Below are 23,805 nucleotides of genomic sequence, written 5' to 3'. Positions count from 1 at the left end.
TAACTGAAAGTATTAAATACAGCTAAGAAATGCAAGTTGCAAGTTTGGGATACTGCTGCCCAGGGAGGTGCAAGAGATTTGCCTACATTCGTGCAGGCAATTGCGGCAACACAGAATCAGAATTTTAAAGTCTTGGTCACAACATGACACATGATAGCTGTAAGTAACCTCTGCTTTGTAGGACACAAGACATCCTTGACATTATTCTCACATCTTACTAACTCTGAAGCCCATTGCTCAGAATGGCATATGAAATACTAATACATTTAATTACTCAAAAGCTACCTTTTGAAATATAAGTATGTATACTTATACACATTTATACCACTGGAACCATTGTATAAATAATAACATTAAATATATAATGTATTGTATAAATAATAACACTGTATAGATAATAACATTACCTATTAAACACTGTCATTTTCTACTCTTCAACAACATAATACCCAACAATATAAAGCCATTTTAAAAATTCAATGCAATTTTGTGCTATATAAATCTTTGCCAATAAAAATAAAGTGGCACTCTTCTAAGGTCTTCATATTAGATAATATAAATAGGTTTAAGATTTGTGTGAATCAAACTGATCAAAATAAAAAAAAAATAAAACACTGAAATAGAAGGCTGATTTATAGAGGGCGATTTACTTTTAAAAGGATCTAAAGGATGCTGCAGAACAGCCTTCCCAAAAAACATTCACGGCTTTAATTACACAGGGACACAGTCTCAAAGCATTTTGAAGACAGCAGACTATAATTATAAAGAAGATGTAGCAGCAAGAAATTCAGCAGAGCACTTTAAAATGTAACTTCAACACCTGAGCAAACGTTTTAAACTTTATGGTGAGAAGAAACATTAAAAACACCAAGGACAAAAACATGCTAATGTAGAGAATTAGAAGGGTAGTTGTAATTTCGTGCCCCACCCCCCCAAAAAAAAAACCCAAAAAACCCAAAAACCAACCCAGATGAAATTTTGTGGCATTTGATGCACTTCCTTTAATTTTTCCTCCTACCCACTTGTATGACCTCTTCCCCTTAAAGATACCTATTCTTGAACAAACGCATTATGTCTTCAGAAAACAGAGTTAAACTATTTACAATACTAATCATAATAGTAACATATCATTGATGCCCTCCGGATACAGTGTAAGCATGTTCATAGGGAAAGGCAATGTTTTATCAAAAGTCTAAGGAAAATAGACAAGCTTTTGAGTTCACAGTATCAAAACAAGTCTAAGACCTGAAGAACAGATTGATCCCACTGGTGCTGTAACATGACATCTTGTTAAAAAGTAATTATCCTTCAAGAAATATAATTTCTAATACACTGTGGCTGTCCAGCTGCTGTTAAAGGCAAATACAGACTAATCAGAAACAATCTCCAATCTATTACTAAAAAACAACACCACTTTTGGGAAGAGTGTGAGCAACAACAGAGCAATGCAACTAGAAGAGATGTATGCAGATACTATGAATTATATATATATTACTGACACTTGCCATTTCCACTTGCAAACCACTTGTTAGATTCATATTATGTAACTGTGTAAAGTAGAGCATATGACTGCACCCATACACAGAGAGCAGTGCATGCAACTTTCAGCATAATCCTAGGGCAATCTTTTGCCATAATTTAGAATTGCCCAGCCAGACTCCAGGAGTTCTTGCAAATTAACTTGCTTTTCTGGTAACCTTATGGCTACGCATAGTCCCAACCTCTAGTCTACAGTATGTGAAAGAAAAAAAAAATCATTGTCACTGAAGAGGCATTTCTAGCGGTTTTGACCCCTCAGTAATTCCAATGATACAGCTAACTTTGGGTTTGTACACTTGCCACTTAGTAATTCAACATGTCCCACTACTATCTTTCCGAGTCCACTGCCACAGGGCAGCTCAAATTTCAAGCACATGATATTTTTGATAGCAGACTGTCAATTTTTAATACCTTTGCTTTACAATGTACTTGCAATTTACATCTTAAATCTGTTATTCATTTTAAAGAATTATTTTTTTATTTTTATAATTAAAGAGGCTACTTTGCAAACTACAAAAAAAGGATGCTCTGCAGAGGCCATCAGGAAAATTCTGTGCTCACACAATCACCCTTTGCATCACTTGAGCTGACAGGAGTTGTTTATTTTTCATGCAGACCAGCCACTGAAGGCAAAACCTGACATTTTGCCAGTACGTTACACAACTGTTTTCTGGAAAGAAAGCACCACTGAAGAGCAGGAATCCTAACTTCCAAAGGGAAGATGCAAAACAGTATTATGTACAGGATAACTAATCACATAGCTTTGACAAACACAAACTGAATGGCAACTTCTTTGAACAGAAGAGCTTTAAGAGTCTTGTAATGAGGATCTGGGCTTTTTTCCTAGTCCTTCCTAAAGTTAATGGTCTATGGAATAGCACTGCTGTTTTCTAGAGCAGGAAGAGGCCATCAAAGACCAGTCACAAGAAATACAACTAGAGTTCATAATGTTCCTAGTTCAAGACAAACCCTATTGCAGCTTGCAAGTTTGTCCATCAGACATTTCACTCTGAAAAAAATTAACAGGCCAGTTTGGCAAACCATACCTTTCCCAGTGAAATCAGTAACTACTTGTCAGAGGTTGTCAAAGGGCTGCAAGTACAGTGTGTATCAGTTAATAGCTAAGGGCAGTAAGGCTGTGGCACCTGCATTGGCTGGACCAAGCTGCTGAGCTCTTCGAGCAGGTAATGTGAGCTCTGACCACAAAGGGAGGCTGATCAGCAATTCAAGTACAGTTTACTTTAACCAGTGAACTCTGGGGAGAGAATGGGTAGAGAATTTTATTCTGATCCTCACTCCTGGCCCAGCCTTGATGATCTCCCACTTCACATGTCTTTAATTTCCCCATTGGAAAAAACAAAAAACTAAAAAAAAGGTCACAATTCTTTATTTCACAAAAGCAGAAGGGAAGATCTCATAGCAAGAAAACCCACAGTGTATCTTAACATCCACACACACAGAACAACACATGCATCAGAAATTTCTGGCTCTTTCTCCTGTTTAAGTAGGTCGCAACGCACACCACAATCAGTATGGTGCAATCAGCTTGACTGCAGATTTGCAGCAAAATGGACATACTCCCATTAAACGCAAGTCACTGCCAAGACTCGGGTGATAGTAAGCACCTCTTATTTAAGGCTGGAAGTTGAAAATATTTATACCTTTCCTTTCCAGCAGTCTACCCACAAAATATCAACAGTGACTGTGAATGGAATTGTCCACATTTCCCAAAGGGTAGCACATAAAAGAATTTTTCCTGCTGCCTTTTTGTGCCTTTGTTTTGCTGCTCGTGTCAAGGACATGACATGGGAAAGGGAGGAGTAGACAGGATATGCTAGATGAGCTCTGTTGCTACTTTAACTTTGCATTTTCCAATGGGAAACCACGTTGGGGAGGGGAAAAGTCTCACAGGAAGCTTTCCATACTGTAAGTCACAGGCTGGCTGCTGAACCTTTCCAAACACACTCCCATATTACCTCCTATTCCATGACTGCCTTTAGATACTGCCTCAGTTGGTTTCTCTTAAAAGCTTCCCCTCCACCACTTCACGAATAAATGTTGTTTTGTTCTAACGTCAAATTCCTTAAAACACCAGCTGCTTCCAGTCAAATCATTTCAAGACATTATCATTATAAACAAAGACAAATCTAAGTTAAACCCAAGTAAACCAGAGAACTAAAAGCACATTTGCATCATTTACTATACTTACCATATATAAACTATAGCAAGCACAGCTGTATAAATACATCATTTATTTCCACATCTCACTGTGCAAATTCAAGCCAAGAGGCTACTAATACCAAAATATCCATTACTCAACATTTTCAGGAAGACGCCAACATTGATGCAATGCTGCTATAGTACATCACTTTTGCCACACACAGCATCTAAGAAGCAGAAAGCTCTACAGAGAGCTTTTGTTATCCGTACTATTCTGTTTTTAAATGAGTGTTTTCTAATTGTTCCTCTATTGATGCCATACTCTGCAATCAAGGAAAACTGTTATTTTTTTATTTCCTGAGAAGGAAAAAATGTTATTTTCCAGCGTATTTTTTTCTAATGCATACCAAAGGACCATGCTTCCGCTAAGTCTCCTTAGTTTTTCTGCATGGTTCTCATCACTGCACAGGTTTCTATCCTCGTTTTGTTAACTAAAACAACAAGCAATTGGAAAATTACTCTTTGCTTATTCCTTGGAGTCACATTTAGGGGGTAGGGACAGAAAATAAAACCTTATTACCCCTGATCAGAAAAGCTTACTATTATATGCAAACAGTTTAGAAGAAAAAAGTCTCAAAGCCTAGTACAGGGTAACAGAGAACCTTCTTGAAAAGATGTGTAGCCATACAATCGTGCATGTTGTTTCTGAGGTTCAGACCCAAATACCTGTAGAGGTGGCAAACATCCCATCATAAAAACTGTCTTAGAAGACAAGGAATTTTGCAATATTTTTCCTCTGAAGTTCATGTAGGTTTAACTCTCCAGCATTATTTTATTAGGATTTTTACCTGGTTAAGAAAATTAAATCAGGAACAGAAAGGAAGTTAATGATAATGCAGCTATAAGCTTTGGTACAAACTGTCATATGCTTACAATCTCCAGTCATGCAGATTCAAGTAATTTATCTGCCTGTTCCCACACTTCCAACAGACACATCTCACTCAGACACCAGCATGGTGGAAGAAGCAGAAACATGCATCTGAAAAGACTTGTACTTCTGCCAGAAGGTACCAGCTGTGTAAAAGACACAGAGGAAATGCAGTTTCGTTTTGGTTGGTTGGTTGGTTGATTGTTTTTTTTAATCTACAAAGTTTTCATTCAAGGTTATGATATGTTTTCATTTTAGGATACACACCTTTCGGCTTCAGATCCTTATAAATATCTGCACAGTTCTTACACCAACCACCTCTGCTTACACCAACCACCTCTGCTTTTCTACTTTCCCTTTCCAGGGTATACCCTTCTAAGTAATCTCATCTGGTTTAATCCCCCAAAGCGGGCATCACATCTATTTGTGCACTCATGCGAAGATCTATGTTCTTCCCAGCTCAACACAACCAACTTTTATCTCATTAGACATGGTGGCTGAAGGCAGCACAGACCCTTTTGCCATGGATAACTATACAGACCTTTCCTCCATTTCATAATCTGTACAGGTCTGAAAAATAGGAAGCCTAATTAATGGAGCAGTGCAGCTGAAGTAATGGGTGTTCAACAGCATTACTGATAAGCGGCTTGATAACAGACTAACAATTGAGATGTCTGTAGTCCAAAGGACTAAGAGCCTTTGCAAGATACTTGCAAAATACTTGCTGCACTGTATGAGGACGTGCAGAACAGGAAGTTTCCAAGTAATACAGCACAAACTGAACACATGGTGCTAGTAAGGACTGGCAGACTGCTTAGCTTTAGCATAAAAATCAATCAATCAACAAACAAACAGAAAAACTATTAAATCTGCAAAACAGCATGCAGTACAAAGCACACAGTAAAAGATAAAAGGAATGTATTAAATGGGGCATATGAAACAGAGTTTTCTAGTTTGCTTCTGGACATCAGTAGGGACCACCACACCTGCTAGCTGCCAGACACCTGAGCAACAAAGCCAGTGACCAAGCTAGATGACTGAGCATGAGAGGGCAGAGTGTGGAGAGAAGAACTATCATGCTGCACTTCCACATAGCCCTCACTATCACCTCACCTCAGACTTTACTCGAATACCAAAGCTGTCCAAACCCACTCTCCGGTCAGATTCCCTGAAACTTGCCTTTCCTATGATAGACATTTCTATGTAAGCAAGTACTCTTGGCACCTAGCATTCTCCTAAATGAATTATTTTATCCTTCAGTTGCACTTTACATGGGACACATGTTCTGCCTCTATAATGCGGCCACAACAGTGCACCTCTGGATGCTCTCAAGTCTACTTCATCATTCTCCTCACTTTCCTCCCTTAAGCACCAGCAGTCAATGAAATCAGTTCCTCTTAGCATTTTCATAAATGAAGCTAGCTACCTCTTTATACTTTTTAATGGAAAATGTTTGATGAAATTAAATATTATGCTGCCCCAAAGGTCACAATGAGACATCAGTTATCCAGCTATCACTATAACTGCAGCTACCAGAACTTAGCAGCCCATTACCGTACATACACCGCACTTACCTATTTTACAACAAAACAGAACCAATTATTGTCAGAGGGTGTATTTTGCTATACATTATACTTACTCACACCCAATTCTGCAATATACACACAATTATATTTGGGCATCCTCTCAAATTAGACAGTTCACAATAGCCTTCTAAAGACCTGGCAGATGGTTTGCGTAACTTGCAGGCATTAAAACCTCATACTGTAACTCTCTCTGATCCTTCAGGATAAGCATATTCCTCTCATATGGAATTTGGAGGGAGAAAGTCTCTCTAAGGAACTTAAATACCACAGGAAAATATGCCCTTGACTTTGCCAGTAGCAGTTTCCTCCATGAGGATTTTGTCCATATTGCCCAAATCTGTTATTTTCTACCATTTAGAAAATAGTGGTATAGATGCTGAAAACACAATGCAGGCAAATGCCATGGGGAAAAAACATCCAGCAGGTATTAAACCCTACCAGGAACCAAATTCTAAGAACAAAAGCAAGTGTTAAGCTTTAACATTTAAACATTTCAACATTTAAGAAGGACTTAATGGTGGTACACAGTCCTTATCACAGTTATTTAAAAGTCACCCACACTTTTGACTGTACAGCCTCATAAAATGGGAAGTGGTATGCACCAGGCTTCCTCCTGAAAAGTATTAACAGTAGGAGCAGCACTCCCACTCCAAAAGCACCAGGATTTGAAGCATGGTTTGAACAACAGTGTCTAAGGCACTGTGTAAGCAGAGTTTACACAATCAATTTCTATGAAACACCCCGTTCATTTAACTGTTCTCATCTTCAATTGGAAAAACTGGGAGCAGCAAAAAAATAACTTAGCATATTTGGGACATAAGTTTAAAGTAAACCTTGCATCTCATACATCATTTAATTAAGGTTTGGGAAGTTTAACTTGATAACATTGGAAAATATTAAGGCACTCCAGACAAAGTTTACAACAGTACATGCATAACATGTTAATATATAACGTTACTCAAACATCATGGATACTTAAAAGCAAATGTATACAAACCCTTCAGAAATTACATTGGGCCAGAATTCTCAGCAACTAATGCACATGAACTCTAAATTTTCTTACACCTGAAGAAGTTGTCTGAATTTTTCTTTACCTTTTTAACTGAAGTGAAGAATACTTCTGTCTGAGTATTAGTAAACCTTTGACAGGACAAAAACCATGCTGCAGTCTGGTTATATAAACTAATATGACAAATCCCTTTTGTTAACTGCGTCACTTAATCCTGATCCCCAAAAAATTAGTAACCTCTTTTCAATCAAATGGCATTAACACTAACAGAAATTATTTAGTCAGAACTTTACCTTACCGTGTAAATGCCAATTCTACAAACAGCAAATGAGAGCTGGATACATTCAGACATAGTCTAAAGAAATTAAAATAAAGACATTACCAAGAATGCTATTTATTAACAATTAGTTTTCTTCCCATCTCCCCCTCTCCCCTGAAAGAAACATTTGATGGTATTACTTTATCTTTATTCTGTAAGGTTGTATTGAACAAGCTGAGAAAAATACCATATAAATTCAGATTATGCAGTTACTATACTACCTTTCATACAGAAGCAGCTGCTGAAACCATTACATTTACTAATTAGGTATTTCATTATAGGCTTCAAATTACCTAATGCTCCCCCAAATGCCTATACAGATTAACATTTGGCATACAAGCTTTTAGTCCAATTTATTTTTATCTACTCTTGTTTAAAAACAACCTGCAAGAGACATTTTAAGAGAGTAAAGTGCTTTTAGTTTCTTAGTGGACTGTAAAGATCTTCTATGTTTAAATATTATAGTTCTCTCCCCATATCATGATTCAAACTCTCTTCCTGTATATACCAAAATAATGCATACAAGTTAATGTTCCCATATTTTTGAAGTCATGCTCCTTTAGTTTTCTGTTCAAAATAGAAAACTCTATTGTCTCAACTATTTTATTTAATCTGCTCTTACAGTTGTAAATAATCATATTAAAAGTTTTTACCCTCAACTCGCTCAACTTCCAATTTCTTGTGATTCCACAATTCTATGTCTTCTGCAGTCACCCAGAGAGGCTGTGGATGGACTATGAGTTTCTAATGAAACAGATGAAAAACACCTTCTTTAAATAGCATAAAGAAGCTAGAAAATCAATGCACCTCCCCAACACCAAAATAAAACCTACTGTAAATTTGCCATTTTGTTAATACATGGTCAGGAACAATAAACCAGGCTTACAATTCAGAAAAGCAATTGAAGAATTACTTTAAATGAAGTATTTGAGAAGTCACTGTAGGCAAAAATTAAAGCAATCAAGTGGAACATATTATCTATATTTATTTAACAAGTTCACACATCATCTGCATGTATTTTAAGATGTCGAAGGTGAACTGCTGTATGGTACATACTTGAAACAGTATCAGTGAAAACACTCTTTTTTTTCAGCTTCTGCTTTTAACATCCCCCCACCCAAAAAAATTCTGCAGTTTAATTACTCATTTAATCAGATCCATGCTTATGAATTGTAAGTAATAAAAAAATGCATAGCAACCATTTTTCTTATGCTGTAATTGTTAAATTTAAATTTTAAGCAAACAATATTACACTGAACTGTCTGAAAGTCAAAAAACACAGCACAAAAACCTGAAAGCTAACCTCAACCACATCATTGATTTTTTTTCTTACTGGAAGCAATCTTGAATATTATTACTGACAAGGAAACGCTGCTTCAAAGCACCATTTAAATTGCCAGGATGTTTTGTCTTCTTTTGTCAGTTTTCAGAACAAACATCCAGTTCTATGACTTCTGCTCTGACTTTCCCACAGAAAAAAAGTCACAGAAAATAGGAATAGAACGGACTTTGAGAAATCCTATGTTATACAAAGTGGTGGAGTGGGGTTATAAACCATATCCATACCCTCCTGACAGTATTTGCAGACCATTTTTCCAAAGGTTCCAGGGATGGCTGACTTCCCCAAGCAATGTAGCCCAGTGCTTCATTACCCTCTCTACTAGTTTCCTAATGTTTAACCTGAATCTGCTGCAATTTAAGCCCATACTTAAACACAGGGTGATACATACAGTGATTGGTGTTTTCAGTATCCTGACAGATTCTATGTGGATGGCAGATGCAACTTACATATAAGTAAAAGATCATTTCAGGTTGCAAGGGAAGTAAACACACAGCAGCAGCAAACCATTAGTTTCTTAATGTGTATCATTTGCTTTTATTCTAGACAAGTGTAGCACTGTAAATTTTTTTCCGTATTCAGTACTTCCAGGCTACACATTCACTAAGCTGCAGTTCAAATTCCCCAGCAAGTGCCTGGTGAACCTTGCTTCAGCAGAATAAAGCAAGCTACATCTGTGTTACCTTACTCATCTGTTGCTGGGTTTTCTACTGTTCTGAAATCAACAAGCTATTATAGGGCATGAATTCTAAAATTATCTCCCCTTCCTACTGTCACATACAACACCAGTAAATGCTTCTATGCATTTCCCAATGAAATATTAAGCTAATCCCTTTTCCAAGCCTCCAAGATAATGTTTACGATCTGCAGTCTACAGTGTTAAAAAAGCTTATTAATTCCAGTGCTGTTACTAGATTCTCTCTTATATTCACTTTTCCTCCCCAAAAATATTTACATTCCTTCCAATATTATTTCAGCTTGATCACTGAAAAAAGATCAGGAATAGATTTAAATAATTAGATGCTTAGTGAAAACTACAGATAACCACTCTGATCACTGAATTACAATGTAAGTGGTAATCTGCTGCTACAATGAGGAATTTATTCTTGATACTTGTAATCTTCTACTGCTTTCATTTTGCAACTTATTTTGGACCATACAACTGGGCAACAAAACAATTGTAGAGAATTTGCATTTAATTTACTTACAGTTTATTGTTGCTTTCTGAAAGGATTTTACATGGTAAGCATGAAAGTAAAAGAAAAAAATAATGTAAAAATATACCTACAAATATTACAAAAGAAAGATACCTGGTTTGATACAATTCTACAAAGACTTATTTTTAACAGAAGTCACTTAGCATGTCTAAAGTGAGAAACGAGTTGTCAGGTCAAATAAGCATGCACCTTTGCCAATATGCACCCTTCTGCTTAGGCGAAGGGTCATCTCACAAACATTAAATAATTTCTCCAGTTGTAAACTAAACTCATGACTAACATACATATTTGCCCATTATTCATTTTAATTATATGACTGTTCATAATGTCTCATAAAGTCTGCCTTGCAGCTGCGCAACCTTTCATTCACAACAAGCATTTGTTCTGTCCATTTTTTCCAGCATTCAACTACCACTACAAATATCAAGACAAAATAATCTCAATATTTGGTGTTAAAAAAAATTAAAAAAAATCTTATAGCTCTGATGCAGTCTGCAAGCACACAAATTCATTGTTTTAATATTGATACCTTCAGCAGTACAAAATTAAATTCCCACCCATAATATTTACAAAAGAGCAAATTTTGAAGAGCAAGTTCTGCAGCTGATCACTTCAAAGCTGCAATGACTGAGCTGAAAGCACTAGTCTCAAGAACCTTGGTAGGCAAAAGGGGAGAAGTGATCCTAATCAGTTTATCCAAAGACACAAAAGGCGCGGCACCTGATAGAACTGCAGGAGATGGTATCCTCGGTTCTGCCAACCAACAGTAAGACTCAACTTGACCTTGGCTTGCTTTGCCATAATCCTAAATAATTTACAGCACTAAGTATAGATCCAAGACCACAAAACCAGAAAGCACTATGAGTTGTTGGGTTTTCCTTGTGGTATATTTCTTTAGTGAAATAAGATTAAGATGCCCTCCTGCTCATTGATAGAAGAAGCGGTTCACCCCAGTAATCGCTTGGAATTACTGGAGCTTTCAGGCAAAAGCTTTTCCACTTCCACTCTCATCTACATCTTTTTTCAGTGTGTAAGTAATGTGAAAATTAGCAATACAAGTGTAAACAATATGCAGATTTTAAGGTATTTTTATATATGGAGCCTGAAAGAAATTCTCAGTGCTTATGTGTTTTAAAGAACATGTAGGTACCCAAAAGCACACACAACTATGCTACAGTACAGGTGGCAGAAACTTTGACCAGAACTGCTGTTTGCTAAACTTGCGTACTGAACTCCAAGCAGTAACTTGAAGGCTCCTCTTTCTGCACAAGATGTCACAACCCTTCAGCACATTCCATTAATATCTAATTTGAACTCCCTGAATTCTTTTTTATACAGTTCTCAGGGATAAAAGACACATGAAATATTTTCATATTCTCCTTTAATGCTGAATAACTAGATTTTTAAAATACCAACCTTCTTTTACATAACCATTAAAAATAAATCTGAGTTTTGAGACTAGAAGAAACCTAATGCTGATGGAAAGGCAATGATATGTGAACAGGAAACAGGACTGGATCCAGGAACTCTTGTCATCATAATAAGTAATCAAGTGGATGCACCAGAGAACAATGCTCTCCCCTCTTTTAGGCAATGTTCTCACCAGAACAGTTTTCCACAACTGCTTCCAGGACTGCAGTGGTTCAGACAGTGAAAAATGCAGGTTAGCCAACACAAAATTAATAGCAGCAAGAACAGCATAGACATTTTGGAAGAATTCTGGACCTCTTCTCCAGTCTTGCTGAAACCTGAAATTAGCAAGTTTCTAGGCAAGAATAAATCACTGAGAGAAGAGATCACTCACTGTAGAGTGAGTGCATCATCAGTGTGCATCTACACAGGCTGTCAATTCAGTTTCAGGTTCAGCCAGTGCTGCAGGCCTTACATACAAAGTCACAAATTGTGACTTTGCTGATAAGTCAAGGCAGGACCTCCAAGCAGAAGGAATCCTTTAGCTACATGGCCCTAGAGCAGATTACGTACCTTCATAAATCCCTCTGAATTAAAAAGTTTCACCTCCTGTGCATTCAATGCAATTCTGGTTACACTGGGGAGCACTCCCAGACATCATCCAGAATATCCCCATTTTCTAACTGCACTTCCCTGTTCTGGAACTAGATCTAGCTGTCCTCTCAGTGAGGGGGTTATGGAGGTGTTTGGTGCACAGCCTAAGCACCAGGACATACAGGGAATCAGTGTCTCATGAACACATTCTCAGGTTCCAGCAATCACAGCTTCAGGACCTCCACAAGCCTACCACTGCATCTGAACATCATGCTTAATACTCCTTCCCCAATGGTTGAGTCTTCCAAGAAACTACAAATTCATAGTCTCATTTTTGCCTTCCTAACATTACTGCACAACTGAGACCAAATATCTAACTATACTCCTGGGAAAAAGTAGTACCTGGATTACAAGTGTCATCAAGTTCTATGGGGAAAATTATTTCTTGCCCATTTACCCTCTCTTTCTGATTTTGAAGATGTATATAATATTGCCTCCCCACACGATTCAGCTGTCTCTTCTTCAGACTGAAGGGGTATAATTACTTAATCCCACCTTGTATGGAAGCAGTTGTTTTCTTTCAACTACTGTGTTATCCTTCTCTGTATCTTCTTTGGTTTTCCATCTTTCTGATACAATGCAAACAAAAATACAGTGTTTAAGGCAACACCAAACCTTACATTTAAGCTGTGTAAAAATGATTTTTTCCTTCTTAATACCCTAAACTTGCTGACAGATGTCTGGGTTGCGATGATATTCTGAAGGATCCCCTTTTCTGTTCCTGAGCACTGATGGTATTTTAAGGCCTATGCATCATCTGTACTGCCATGTGACTTCTGCTATAAATATATGCAACATTGCATTTATTAACACTGAATTTCATCTGCCATTTCATTACCAATATCAAAAGGGGTACTATGATTTTTTCCCAAGTTCAATGCGTACTCTTAATATTTGGCTCTGCATCTGCCCATCCAAAGTATATGCTGTTTATACAACTAACCACAAACATGTAATTTCCTTGTAATCTCTACATTCTCATCTCCATCCCATTCACTGCCAGAGAAGCACCAGCAATGCTCATTTATGAAACTTACTATCGACGCTTACAGAATGATTACTTCATTTTTAAATGCTTCTGATTTTTTCCATCTTTACTAGAGGCATAATCATATAGAGTAGGTAGTAGTTGCTGTAAAAGCTGCTAAAACGTAGAAAACTGATGCTTCTTCTATCAAAAACCTCCAAGTCATAACAAGGAAAAAAAAAAAAAGATCTGCAAACTCACTTCCCCCATATCAACAGTTCCTACTGGCTCTTGGATGCCATTTTGCTTCCCCAGACCCTCCAATGCTAAAAGCTAATGTGGTCCTCTGAACAAATTTTTCTTCTACTGCTCCACCAAAACATACACCATAAAAGCAAAGCATCGTACCCCGTTTCAGGTTCTTCCTGCTGTTTCTCCTTATAGGCAACAAAGCTGTAGGGCAGCACTGCATCTAAACATGAGGACTTACTTGTCAGCTGTTATTTCCTGCTTTGTGCCTCTCCCTCAGACAGCTGGAAGCTACTTACATGCTCATGTTGGCAACTAATGCGGTAACCTTACCAGTGAGACAAAAGTTCTATACTCTGAAGAGCTCCAGCATGAGATAAGTCCATTTCTTATTCAATTGCAAATATCCTAGTTATGTCCCCAAGGTCTTTTATACAGTCAGGCAGTTTGCAGTTCAGAAAGTTTTGCTACACATATAGTGAAATAAAGAAAACACAATATACTCCAGAATGTAATGAGCCAAAACCCAAACAATCACAACATTTTAAGTATTGCATATGCTTTTTTCCTTATGGCTTTACTGCTGTTTGGGCCCATATTTGTGCTTTTAAGTTTCAAACTAAAAATGCTTCTTTTGTTAACGGAGAGCTGATATCCTCACATAATCAGAAAACTTCAGAATTCCATCTGTGAGAATAAACATCACAAGCTGGCAGTATTAAAAAACATGAGCTGATGATACTGACAACAAGCCACAAATGGTAATTAGTATGGGGTATTAGGAGGAATATTCTGTACTTACTAAACACAGATTTTTCCCACTTATTAAAAGCTTGCATTTCTAATATTCTGTGAAATTCATCACCATGTTGTGTCAAGCTTGGAGGTCTGACCAAAGAATTCAGGAGCAACGTACTGCAGAGCATCATGGGGCTCAACAGACTGCGGGACTAACTCACAAGGACACTGTAGAGATATTTGTAACAGAGAATCAACATTTTCAGAAACTGGGACACATTTTTTGATGCAATAACATCTACCACTCTAATGCAAACCTCATCACAGAAAAGGCAAAATGGTAATTTGATTTTAGACGTGCTAATTCACTTTTTCTTTGTGTAGCTGAAGAGAATGAAATTTCTGGCACTGCAATACTCCTGGGACTTCACAGAATCTTGTGCTGGAAATTATAATCACATTAAGGCATTCTTTTGGGTTCCCAAGGAAGCTGTATCAAGTTTCACTGTAACACCCACCTTTGAATCAGAAGTTTACCTGGAAAATTCAGTAAGGCTTCCTATTGCAGGGTGAGCAAATGCAGCACTTGACTTTTCTCTTCTGCAAAGTAATTCTATACTTCTGCTCACTGATCTATGCTCAGCCAGGTAATTTCCAGTGAGTTAAGTTACCAATACTTTTATTGCCCTTTCTACACTGCTGGTTACATCTTTCATTCAGCAAAAACTGCCTGCAATACTGGCTAAGTAGATTCTACCGAGTGGGAGGATTTGTTTTTCAGAGCACCTCTCTTCCAGGTCTTCAACCTGATCTGGTTTTTGAACTCTCTAACTTACTGAAATCAGAAGCATGCTCATGCCAGTGAGGTCATCTCCCAAAACTGATTCCATCTGCCATTCCCAGTTGATTTAGATTTGAATGTTACGCTTCATAGAGCTGAAATACCAGTAGAAACCTAGCCACAGCAGTTTCTTTGGGTGAGGGTGTCCAAAATTTGGTTTGGGATTCTTCCCACATTGCTGTGCTGATGCAGAAAGTAATCAAAAGCAGCAGCATTCTCACTTCCAGACTAAGTGACCCTGGCTATGTAAACAACAGCAAGTACTGCAGCACAGCAAATGCTGGTGCTGAAGACCAAGTATTTGTACTAGGTACTTCAGGCATTTTACTTCAAACTAGTTCTGATCTGGTCCTGTGGACTGAAAACCCATTAGCTGATGCATCTTCCAAACCATTTCATCTGTAAAATAGCAAGATTGCATGATCTGCGATCACTCCGCAATGCAAACCCAGGTACAGTAAGTAGAGGTGACTAAGATCCACTTCAAAAATCTGCATCTGATTCAAACACTAATACAACTGCACGTACCCTGTACACTAGCTGATCCTACACCTGCCAGTTGCCCTCTTTCCTGCGTTCAGTTCTATCTTTACCTTGAAACAACTGTCAGACCCCTTACCCTTGCGCCTAATAAGCTTCCCAAACTGAAAGAGGGATAGTACCTCAAGATAGAAGACCCTGTGCTCTGCAGAGGGTGTAAAATTTCAACGATGTTACAACCAATAGATGAGTCAACAGACAGCCCCAATTATCTTTATTGTTACGTAACAGCAGACAAAATTCCTACGATGACAGGGATGTTCAGCAAATGGTAAGAGGGCAAGGCTACACAGAACTTCATTGCTTATGTGGCAGGTGATGTATCAAAGACCTATACATGCCTCCAAGGGAAAATCCAGGGTTACTAGCATCAACTTCCCTGATCCTTCCTTACTTCAAAGAACAGCAGCTACTGGTTTACAAAGTTTCAGTGAAGTAAGACTTTAACCTTCAAACAGATGCCTCCGTAATGCCATTTGTAGTCTATGAAAGAATGTTTTCTATGGCCTACAGATACCAAACAATGGAACAGGCAACAGCAATGGACAGAAAGAATCTTAAGTACATCAAAACCACTAAGTGATCACAATCTAACCTGTATTGCCACTTTCTAAATCAAATCTCTCCAAGTAAATTAAAGGGTCCAACTAAATAAAAGGGAAGGTCTTAAAGGTAAGCAAAAGTTGCTCAGAAACATTTTATTTTCCTTTTAATATCACCTAATGTTTTTCAGAACACCATAGCTTGGCATATGCAGCTTTCCCGAGCCAAGAACAACTTTGCCTGAACACTAACTACCCAGAACCTGAGGTTAAGACCATTCAGAAACCAAAAAAATGTGAAGTCACTTCAAGGCCTATTAATCGCAGATTTGAAAATCTAGTCCAATTTATTCAAAAACTACCCAAATTTTAGCTTCTGTGTGCACACATACAGAAGTAAAACCTTTCGTAACAGCTAACAAACATATACAGAACCAAAAAACCTCAAGCTTCTTATAGTAAAAAAAAAAAAAAAAAACCAAAAACCAAGCAACAAGGATTCTACTGCACTAAGAGTGTGCATTCTCTTGACTTTGCAATACTCATTCATACTTAACTTTTCAGAGGGGGGAAAAAGGAAAAAAGAAAAAAATCACTAAAGTTGACATGGTTGTTCATGCAAGAAGCGTTACCTTCCATTTGAGGTTGGAATATACTCTTCATTACCTACTGAAAAAATATTCTTATATACAACTGAGATACTACATAGTACAGGATACAATTTAAAAATAAGCTATCATTAAAAATCCTTTCTAATTAAAAAGGATATTAATCATTTTAATCCAATTAAAAAAAAAATGTGTATTTGTACAAAGCTAAACAGGTTATCAAATTTATCTTACAAACTGTCAAGAGCAATGTAAGACCTTTTTTGTGCAATCACACTGATTCAAATTTCTACATCACCCTCTAAAGTAGCTTTAAAAATTCTACACAGACCAGGCTGATACATGCAACCAGTCAATGTAAGATCCTTATCTAGTACTGAGGAGGATGCTGCTGAAGTAGTATACTGTGGAAGTCTACTCAGCAGCTCAAAATTTGCATTCCAAGTACCACACACAAAAAACTGAAGCATTGCTATTGCTTGTCCACAAGTTCTCCAAACAAAAATTGTAAGATCAGCCACACGCCATGCTTTTCACAAGATGCATCATGCCATAATTTCTTAAATTAAGCATAGTCTACTGAACATAAGCCAGCCAACACAAGTCTATGTATACATTATAATCCTTCCAGACACAATGCAGAAAGAATTAAGCAGAAGAAGGCTGCAGAAACACCACAGGATTGTGTAGTCACAGAAACCTACAAACCTCCATTGATGCAGCTGTGTTCACATAGCATGTTTTAAAGGAGTTAACTTCAATACAAGGAGAATAAAACGTATGAGTAAAAGGTGCCTCTAAATCAGTGAGCATGGATTCTTTTCCAGAGTTTGAACCTGGCTCAGCTATGTTGATTAAAAAAACCCCAAACAACAAAACAACCACAAAAAACACACCGCTCCTAACATTGTAACTATATCAATACAAAAATAACACAGGCATCAGGCTCAAGAGCTTCTTCTGGCTATTAAAGACACCGAAGCTAGTCCCACTCTCCTAACGCAAAACCAGACCAGAGCACCACAGAAGATACTCTTCTGATACCAGCACTTTATCAAATGGCATTAGCCATAAATCAAGGATCACACTGTAAGTAGGAGAGCTCCTACACAGGTTCTGGGTATCTACCCATACATGCTTCAGGGCCATAGTCCAAGCTGGCTCCAGCTGACCTGGCTCTGAACCTTGTCAATAACCTGCTGATATTAGCAGGTGCTGCAGATGTGTAGTATTTCTTGGGATCAGCTCCTTAAAGGAGAAAGAAACTCTTGACCCATGTAGGCCCCATCCAGGACAAATCAGGAAAAGAACCTTCCTATGTAAGTCTGGGAAGAGCTAGCTTGAGGGTAGAGTCTTCATTGAGAGGCAACGCCTCCTGAGTCCACACTGCAGCAAACCTGACCTCAGTTATTCTAGCCTCTTTCCACTGAACTTCCTCATTCAGCCACACTGCTAACCAAAACTTCATCTAATGCTCTGTCAAGGAACTACTGTAGCCAGAAACAACTGCACCCTTTGCCCTGCTGTCTGCTTCACATTAAAGGCAGGGGAGAAAATCTCACTGTCTGCAGGCTGCAACACACTGCCCAACACAAGGAACCAGCAAAGGGATCTTCTGCTGAAGTTCTGAAGCCCACATAGGTGCAGGATCCCAACACATAGGTGCAGGATCCCAACATAAATGGATAAAACGCAACATTCCCTAACATGTACCACTTTTTACTACCACTGTTATGAAAATAACAAGGTGGTGGTTCTACATCTACAGGTTAACATTCATACTATAACTGCAAGTCTTGCATAAAGAAAGAGCAGGCGCACCTTTACACTAGGACGGACTGTGGCAACAGCTTGGTCCTCCAGGCTGAAAGCGTGTTGTAGATGACTTCCATAACTCACCACCATCAGTTCTTTTTGTCAAAGCAGATTTTATAAGATGCCTGAATCCACTGTTCAGAAGAGCCATTCCATTTACTACCATTAACAGAGAAAGGTGAAGGAGGACCAACCTCCTGCATTTGGTGGGGGTAAGGACTGGGAGGGGAAGTCCGCTGCACAAACACACAAGGAAGTATTTGAACTGCCAGACAGAATATGTCTCCTGTCCAAGTTATACACAGATGCAAAAAATTAAAGGCTTTCCTTTTTTTTTTTTTTTCTCCTTTGGTTTAAAAGAGTTGATGTCAGTTGCAACAAGTATTCCAAAGATCAAGGGACTAACAGGTATGGAAACCCCAGCAACAAGTGCTGGTCAGTGATAGATGATGGCATCTTAGACTGTCCGAGACCACCAGTGGATCAGCATCCTGTTTAAACTATTAACTCCAATCTCTGTTTTTCACCATCTATAAAAAAATAACTTGGTTGCTCTGTAACAACTTCTACATCGAAAGAATCCTTCACGTTTCACATGGCACTATAACATGCTGTGAGACTGATGAGCCCTTGAGAAAGTCTGTCTTCAGAGACACTCCTTGATAGAGCAGAAGCATTAAGCAAAAAGTGCATGAACATTCAGGACATCATTATCCTGAAGATTCACTTCTTTTCAAGATGTCACCAAAGGAGGCCACCCAACAGCAAAGAGGAAAAGGATCAAGTGGAGAACGAGAGTAAGGGGGGGGAGGGGGGGGGAATGTAGAGCTATTTAATCTCCTCCCCCCCCTTTAGTTAATACAAAAGCATACTCTCAGTTTCCAAGGCTTATTAAATTTATTGTTCTCGGAGTGGCTGGGCTTCCACACAACACCTGTAGCAGTCACAAAGGTTAATGTAAGCATTTTGAAAAGTGCAGGATGGCCAGTTTCATCTGGATTTAAGTTTATAAAGGAAAAAAAATTAAGAAACAGCTCCAGGCTCTCAAGGAGCTACAAGGCTGCACTTGGCAAGTTTATTATCAGTATTTCATTAACTAGGCTCTTAAAGAGATGTCTACCTACTGTTTCTGCCACACAAGACTCATTTTCTATTCTCCCTCTGTTACCTGAACTCAGGAAGGAAGGCCTAAAACTTTTTTTCCCCTTCCTTCTATTAAGCTGAATAACTCAAAATAAATCTAAGCTACATGGAGGCCAGAATAGTAGTTAAGTAAATATTTAATATGTTTCTGGTTTAATTAATTTCATTGTCAGAGAAGGAAAAGTCAGCCACTGCACATAGATCTCATCTTAATATGGGAAATTTCCAAATCAATTCACTAAAAAGAGCATCTCCAGAGATTCTGTTGACCAGCTGACGAACCCCTCTTGAAAGATTACACCCACGCGCACCTTTGTGTGAATGCATCAGAAAGGCCAAGTCAAATTTCTGACTGCAGATACCTCGCGGCTGGTCACACCTGACACCAACAGCAAACAGGGGACAGCCAAAAGAGACCTGCTCCCCACCGCCCTTCGCAGCGCCCCACGAAGGAGGGGGCACATGGGCACAGCCCACGGCCCGCACTTAAGGCAACGGAGCTCGAGGGATGGGATGTGCCCAGTGCACATCCTGCTGTGATGTCGAAAAGGCAAAGTAAGCGGTTACCGTACTCCAACAAGTCATCAGCTCATAACACAGCCGTGCCACTGGGTTTGCCTGCCGAGCCTGTGAGTCTGAACAGCCACCACGACCCCAGCTTAGAGTGCGCGCCGGTGATACGATCTCTCACAGGCGAATCAAGCCAATATTCATTAAAGCGCAATAAACGCTACCCCTGAATACCAGGTGCCAGGGCGCAGGGCCCAACCCGCCCAGGGTGACAATTTAGCTCATTCAAGCGTACCCTAAGCTCATGCATTTAGGAAAAAAACAGCGACCCGGGTCACGGCTTTAGCAATCTAATAGCGGCCAAATGAGCGGAGCCCTGCCGGTTTATCACCCTTTAACTGCCCAGCGGGCCGGGGGAAGGCAGCGCGGCCGGGCGCCGGCCACCCACCGCCCCTGCCCGCGGCCACCGCCCCACCTGCCCCCTACACGCACAGCCCCCGCCGGGGACGCCGCCGCAGCCGCGGCACGTTCGGGTAAGATGTCCGACGGGCCGGCGGCGGGGGGCGGCGCGGCGGGGGGCGCCCCGCTCCCGCCGGGGGAACCTACCAGGTAATCCATGTACCGGGTGGCGCCGGGCGCCGCGCTGCCGAGGGGGTCTCCGGAGCCGCGGGCGCCCGCCCGGCTGACAGCAGCGCTGGGCCACCGGCAGCCCCGCCGTCAGGGGGAGCTGCGCTTCCTGCCGCCGGCCCGCCGGCCTCGGCGGCGCGGGGAGCTCGGTCGCCGCCGCAAGGTGCGAGCTCGGCCGCCGCCGCCCCGAGCGCCAGCAGAGGGTCCGGGGGCGCCGCGCCCCACGGCGCTGTCAGAGCCGCCGCCGCCGCCCGCGCCTCACCGCGCCGCAGCGGCCCTGCGCGCGCGAGGGGAGGGAGGGGAGGGGCGGGGTGGGGAGGGGCGGGGGGCGGGGGGAGGGGCGCGCGGCAGCGGCGGGGCGCGCGGCGCGGGGCGGGGCGGGGCGGCCGCCACACAGCCAACCCCAGCCCGGCGCCCGCAGCGACGCCGCTGTCAGCTGATGGCACACGTGGGGCGCGGCCCGGGCGCTCTTAAAGGCGCACGCGGCGGCTCGTCTCTGGTCGCGCCCGGCGCGGCCCGCCCGTGGGTGAGGGGTAGCACGGCCGGCAGAGCCCGTGAGGCGCGGCCTGAGGCCCCTGCGTGCTGCCGGGCCCTGCTGAGCTCGGTAGCTGGCGGGGCGCCCAGGGGGAGCGGGGCGCCTTGCAAATACCAGCTGGTTGCTGCCGGGGCCCCGCGACGGGAGCTCTGCTATTAACCTCAGCAGAAGCAGGCGCCCGTTGGACGGGACCGACATAGCTAAATCCCGTTCAGCAGAACCTCTGAATAAACTTTTTTCTGAGAAACTTGATGTAGGAAGGTAAGAGGTTTATCTTTGTATCTTTTAGCTTAATTCCCCCAGCCACCTGTGAAAGCAGCACTTGTGTCTTGTAGTGCGAGCTGTACATCTGGCCCGTGGGCTTTTCCACAAATTCACAGCTTTAGTGGTAGCGCCTGCCTTGCTGGAGAAAATGGAAGGAAACTTCTCAGTGTGACTGTGGGGTGGGAAATCTTAGAAAAGCAGTATCAAGCGAGATAACTTTAAAAAAGAAACCAACCCACAATGTAATAAAATTAATTATAAAAGCAGGTAAGGAGCAAAGAGGAAAGGAGGAGTAAATGAGGGTTCAGGAGTAAAAGAGATCGTGTATTTATAAGGATGTTAGTAAGCAGTTGGCCTAGATCTAGTAAACTGCTGGCAGGCAAGGGTGATGGCAATTGCTGCTCTGATTTTTGTAATAAGTTAAGGCCTCTTGCAAACAGGCTCAGTTAATGACATCAGTCAGCATCAGAAACTGTTGGTAAGGTGTTCCCCCCATTCGCCTAAGGAGAAGGTGGTTCCTGTCAATGGATAATTCATTTTCCTCATGTCTGGTCTAGAATAAAAAACATGCTTCCTTTCAACCTCCTTACTTTGGGAATCAATGTCATACAGCTGTATAGCTGGTTAGATTTAATTTATATGAGTAAAAATGAACTTGTTTACTTCAAATCACTAAGAAATGCGCTAAATTTACTGTTTTAATAGCTAGGTGGTGGAAGGAGGAATGCAGGCTTGGCCCTTCCTGCTATTCAGTATTCTGTTTTCTGTATAGGCACAGCCATTCTTGGCAACTTTCTCCTGATCACGAGATGCCCTTTTGACAGTGGGAACTACAGGGTGAACAGAGGTGGCTAAAGTACACATCTCAATAATGTAACAAAGGGGCTGCAAAAAAACTGATTTCATTGTTCATCTGACATTGCATGCTGTTTTTAACATCTTGCAGTGCTTTTCCCCTTAACCCTTACAACCCTTTATTTCTTTCGGGTTTGTTTTTTTTTTAACAGCAGTAATACATCACTTTTGAGACACTGCCTTTAGACACTTTCAACGAAGGGTAACTGGAATAAAATGCAAAGGACAGCATCAAGAACAAGCAGAGATTTCAGAAGTATTTCCTATAAGAGTAATGGGAAACAACTGGGAATTACTTATTCTAGAGCTGATTGGAGGGAAAATAGAATCCATATGTAAAGAGTTGCTGCTGAAAGGATGTTCTGATAGGAAAAAAAAAAAATATATTGGCTTGTATTGCAGCAAGGGGGATTTAGGTCAGTCACTGGAGAACGCTTTAATGGGAAGGATAATCAGGCACAGACAGACATCATGACCAAACGCAGTAGAATTTCTGAGAGTGGTCCTGACATGTAAACATTTCTCAGGTGCAGTTTAGTTGACAGTCTTCTAATTCATTTTCTCCAGATCTTAGTGTTAAGTTTTATATGAATCTGATTTTGAAGATGCAATGTGTTTATACGTGCAAAGAAAAATACTTATTCCCAAATGACTATTTTCCACATGCAGTTTTTTTCTAGCCTATAAACAAGTCCTCATGAGCTGAACAGAACACCACTTAACAAAATCAGGAAAGTCCTCATGTACGCACTGCAAATCCCACAGACTTGATCAAGAGAGAAACAAAGCCTAAGCTTATATATTAGTTGTTCTTTAAACATACAAGTCTTCTGGCCACTCTGTAGCCTTACGGTGCATTCATTTTATGGCATGAAGTGAGGATTAACACTGAACAATAGCAGAACATAAGCAGAATACAAGTCCTATAGCACATGCCTTCTAACCCACATAGCAGTTGTTGTGTTGCTGAGATTTTTCTAGCAAGTCCTTTAGGATTTCTTTCATTTAAAAAGAAGCTCAATTTTATATTGGAATGTATTCCTAATGCAGTTTTAGCTATCTTCATAAAGACACTTGTCAGCAGGAACTAACATGGCGAGATGGAAGGGAGAAGATCAAAGTATTTTAATGGGGCAAAACTTCATGTGATGGCTATTGGGTAATAACTCTGGTTCCAAAAACTGAACTGAGCTTCCTCACAGAAACAAAAATTTATCTTCAGTTAAATTCTGTTGGGAAAATTATTTCTGTAAAAGTTGTGTGAAAAACAATCAATCTTGGACTCAGACTTTGACCCTGAAAAGTGCTGAGCACAACATTCAATCATCCGTCATTTAAGTCAGTGCAGTGTGATTGCTGCCTACCAAATTCAAAGTTTTGTAGCAGCAGCAGTCAACAAACTCTGAAGGT

General features: G+C 40.3%; 1 protein-coding gene across 4 annotated transcripts in view; it reads right to left on the bottom strand.

Annotated features, from left to right (window-relative positions):
• ARL15 (ADP ribosylation factor like GTPase 15) overlaps nt 1–21,001 on the bottom strand; it is a 240,324-nt gene extending 219,323 nt beyond the window's left edge. For 2 of the 4 annotated variants that reach the window (XR_005825643.1, XM_040580217.1), the window contains exons 1-3: nt 20,721–21,001; nt 8,195–8,285; nt 7,521–7,577 (exon numbers count right to left, since the gene is read on the bottom strand). Coding sequence is in view for 3 of the 4 variants with exons in the window: in XM_040580217.1 (XP_040436151.1) it covers nt 7,521–7,574 (54 nt within the window). In the remaining variant the exon portion in view is untranslated. Of the gene's footprint in view, nt 1–7,520; nt 7,578–8,194; nt 8,286–10,088; nt 10,105–20,720 lie in introns of all 4 variants that reach the window. The other 2 variants (XM_040580218.1, XM_040580219.1) reach the window with 2 other exon arrangements.
• Between the last annotated feature and the right edge of the window lie 2,804 nt (nt 21,002–23,805).

This window comes from Falco naumanni, chromosome Z, assembly GCF_017639655.2.
Source record: "Falco naumanni isolate bFalNau1 chromosome Z, bFalNau1.pat, whole genome shotgun sequence".
NCBI lineage: Eukaryota > Metazoa > Chordata > Aves > Falconiformes > Falconidae > Falco > Falco naumanni.
The sequence above is the reverse complement of the archived record's forward strand: the minus strand, read 5'-3'. Positions and strand labels throughout refer to the sequence as shown.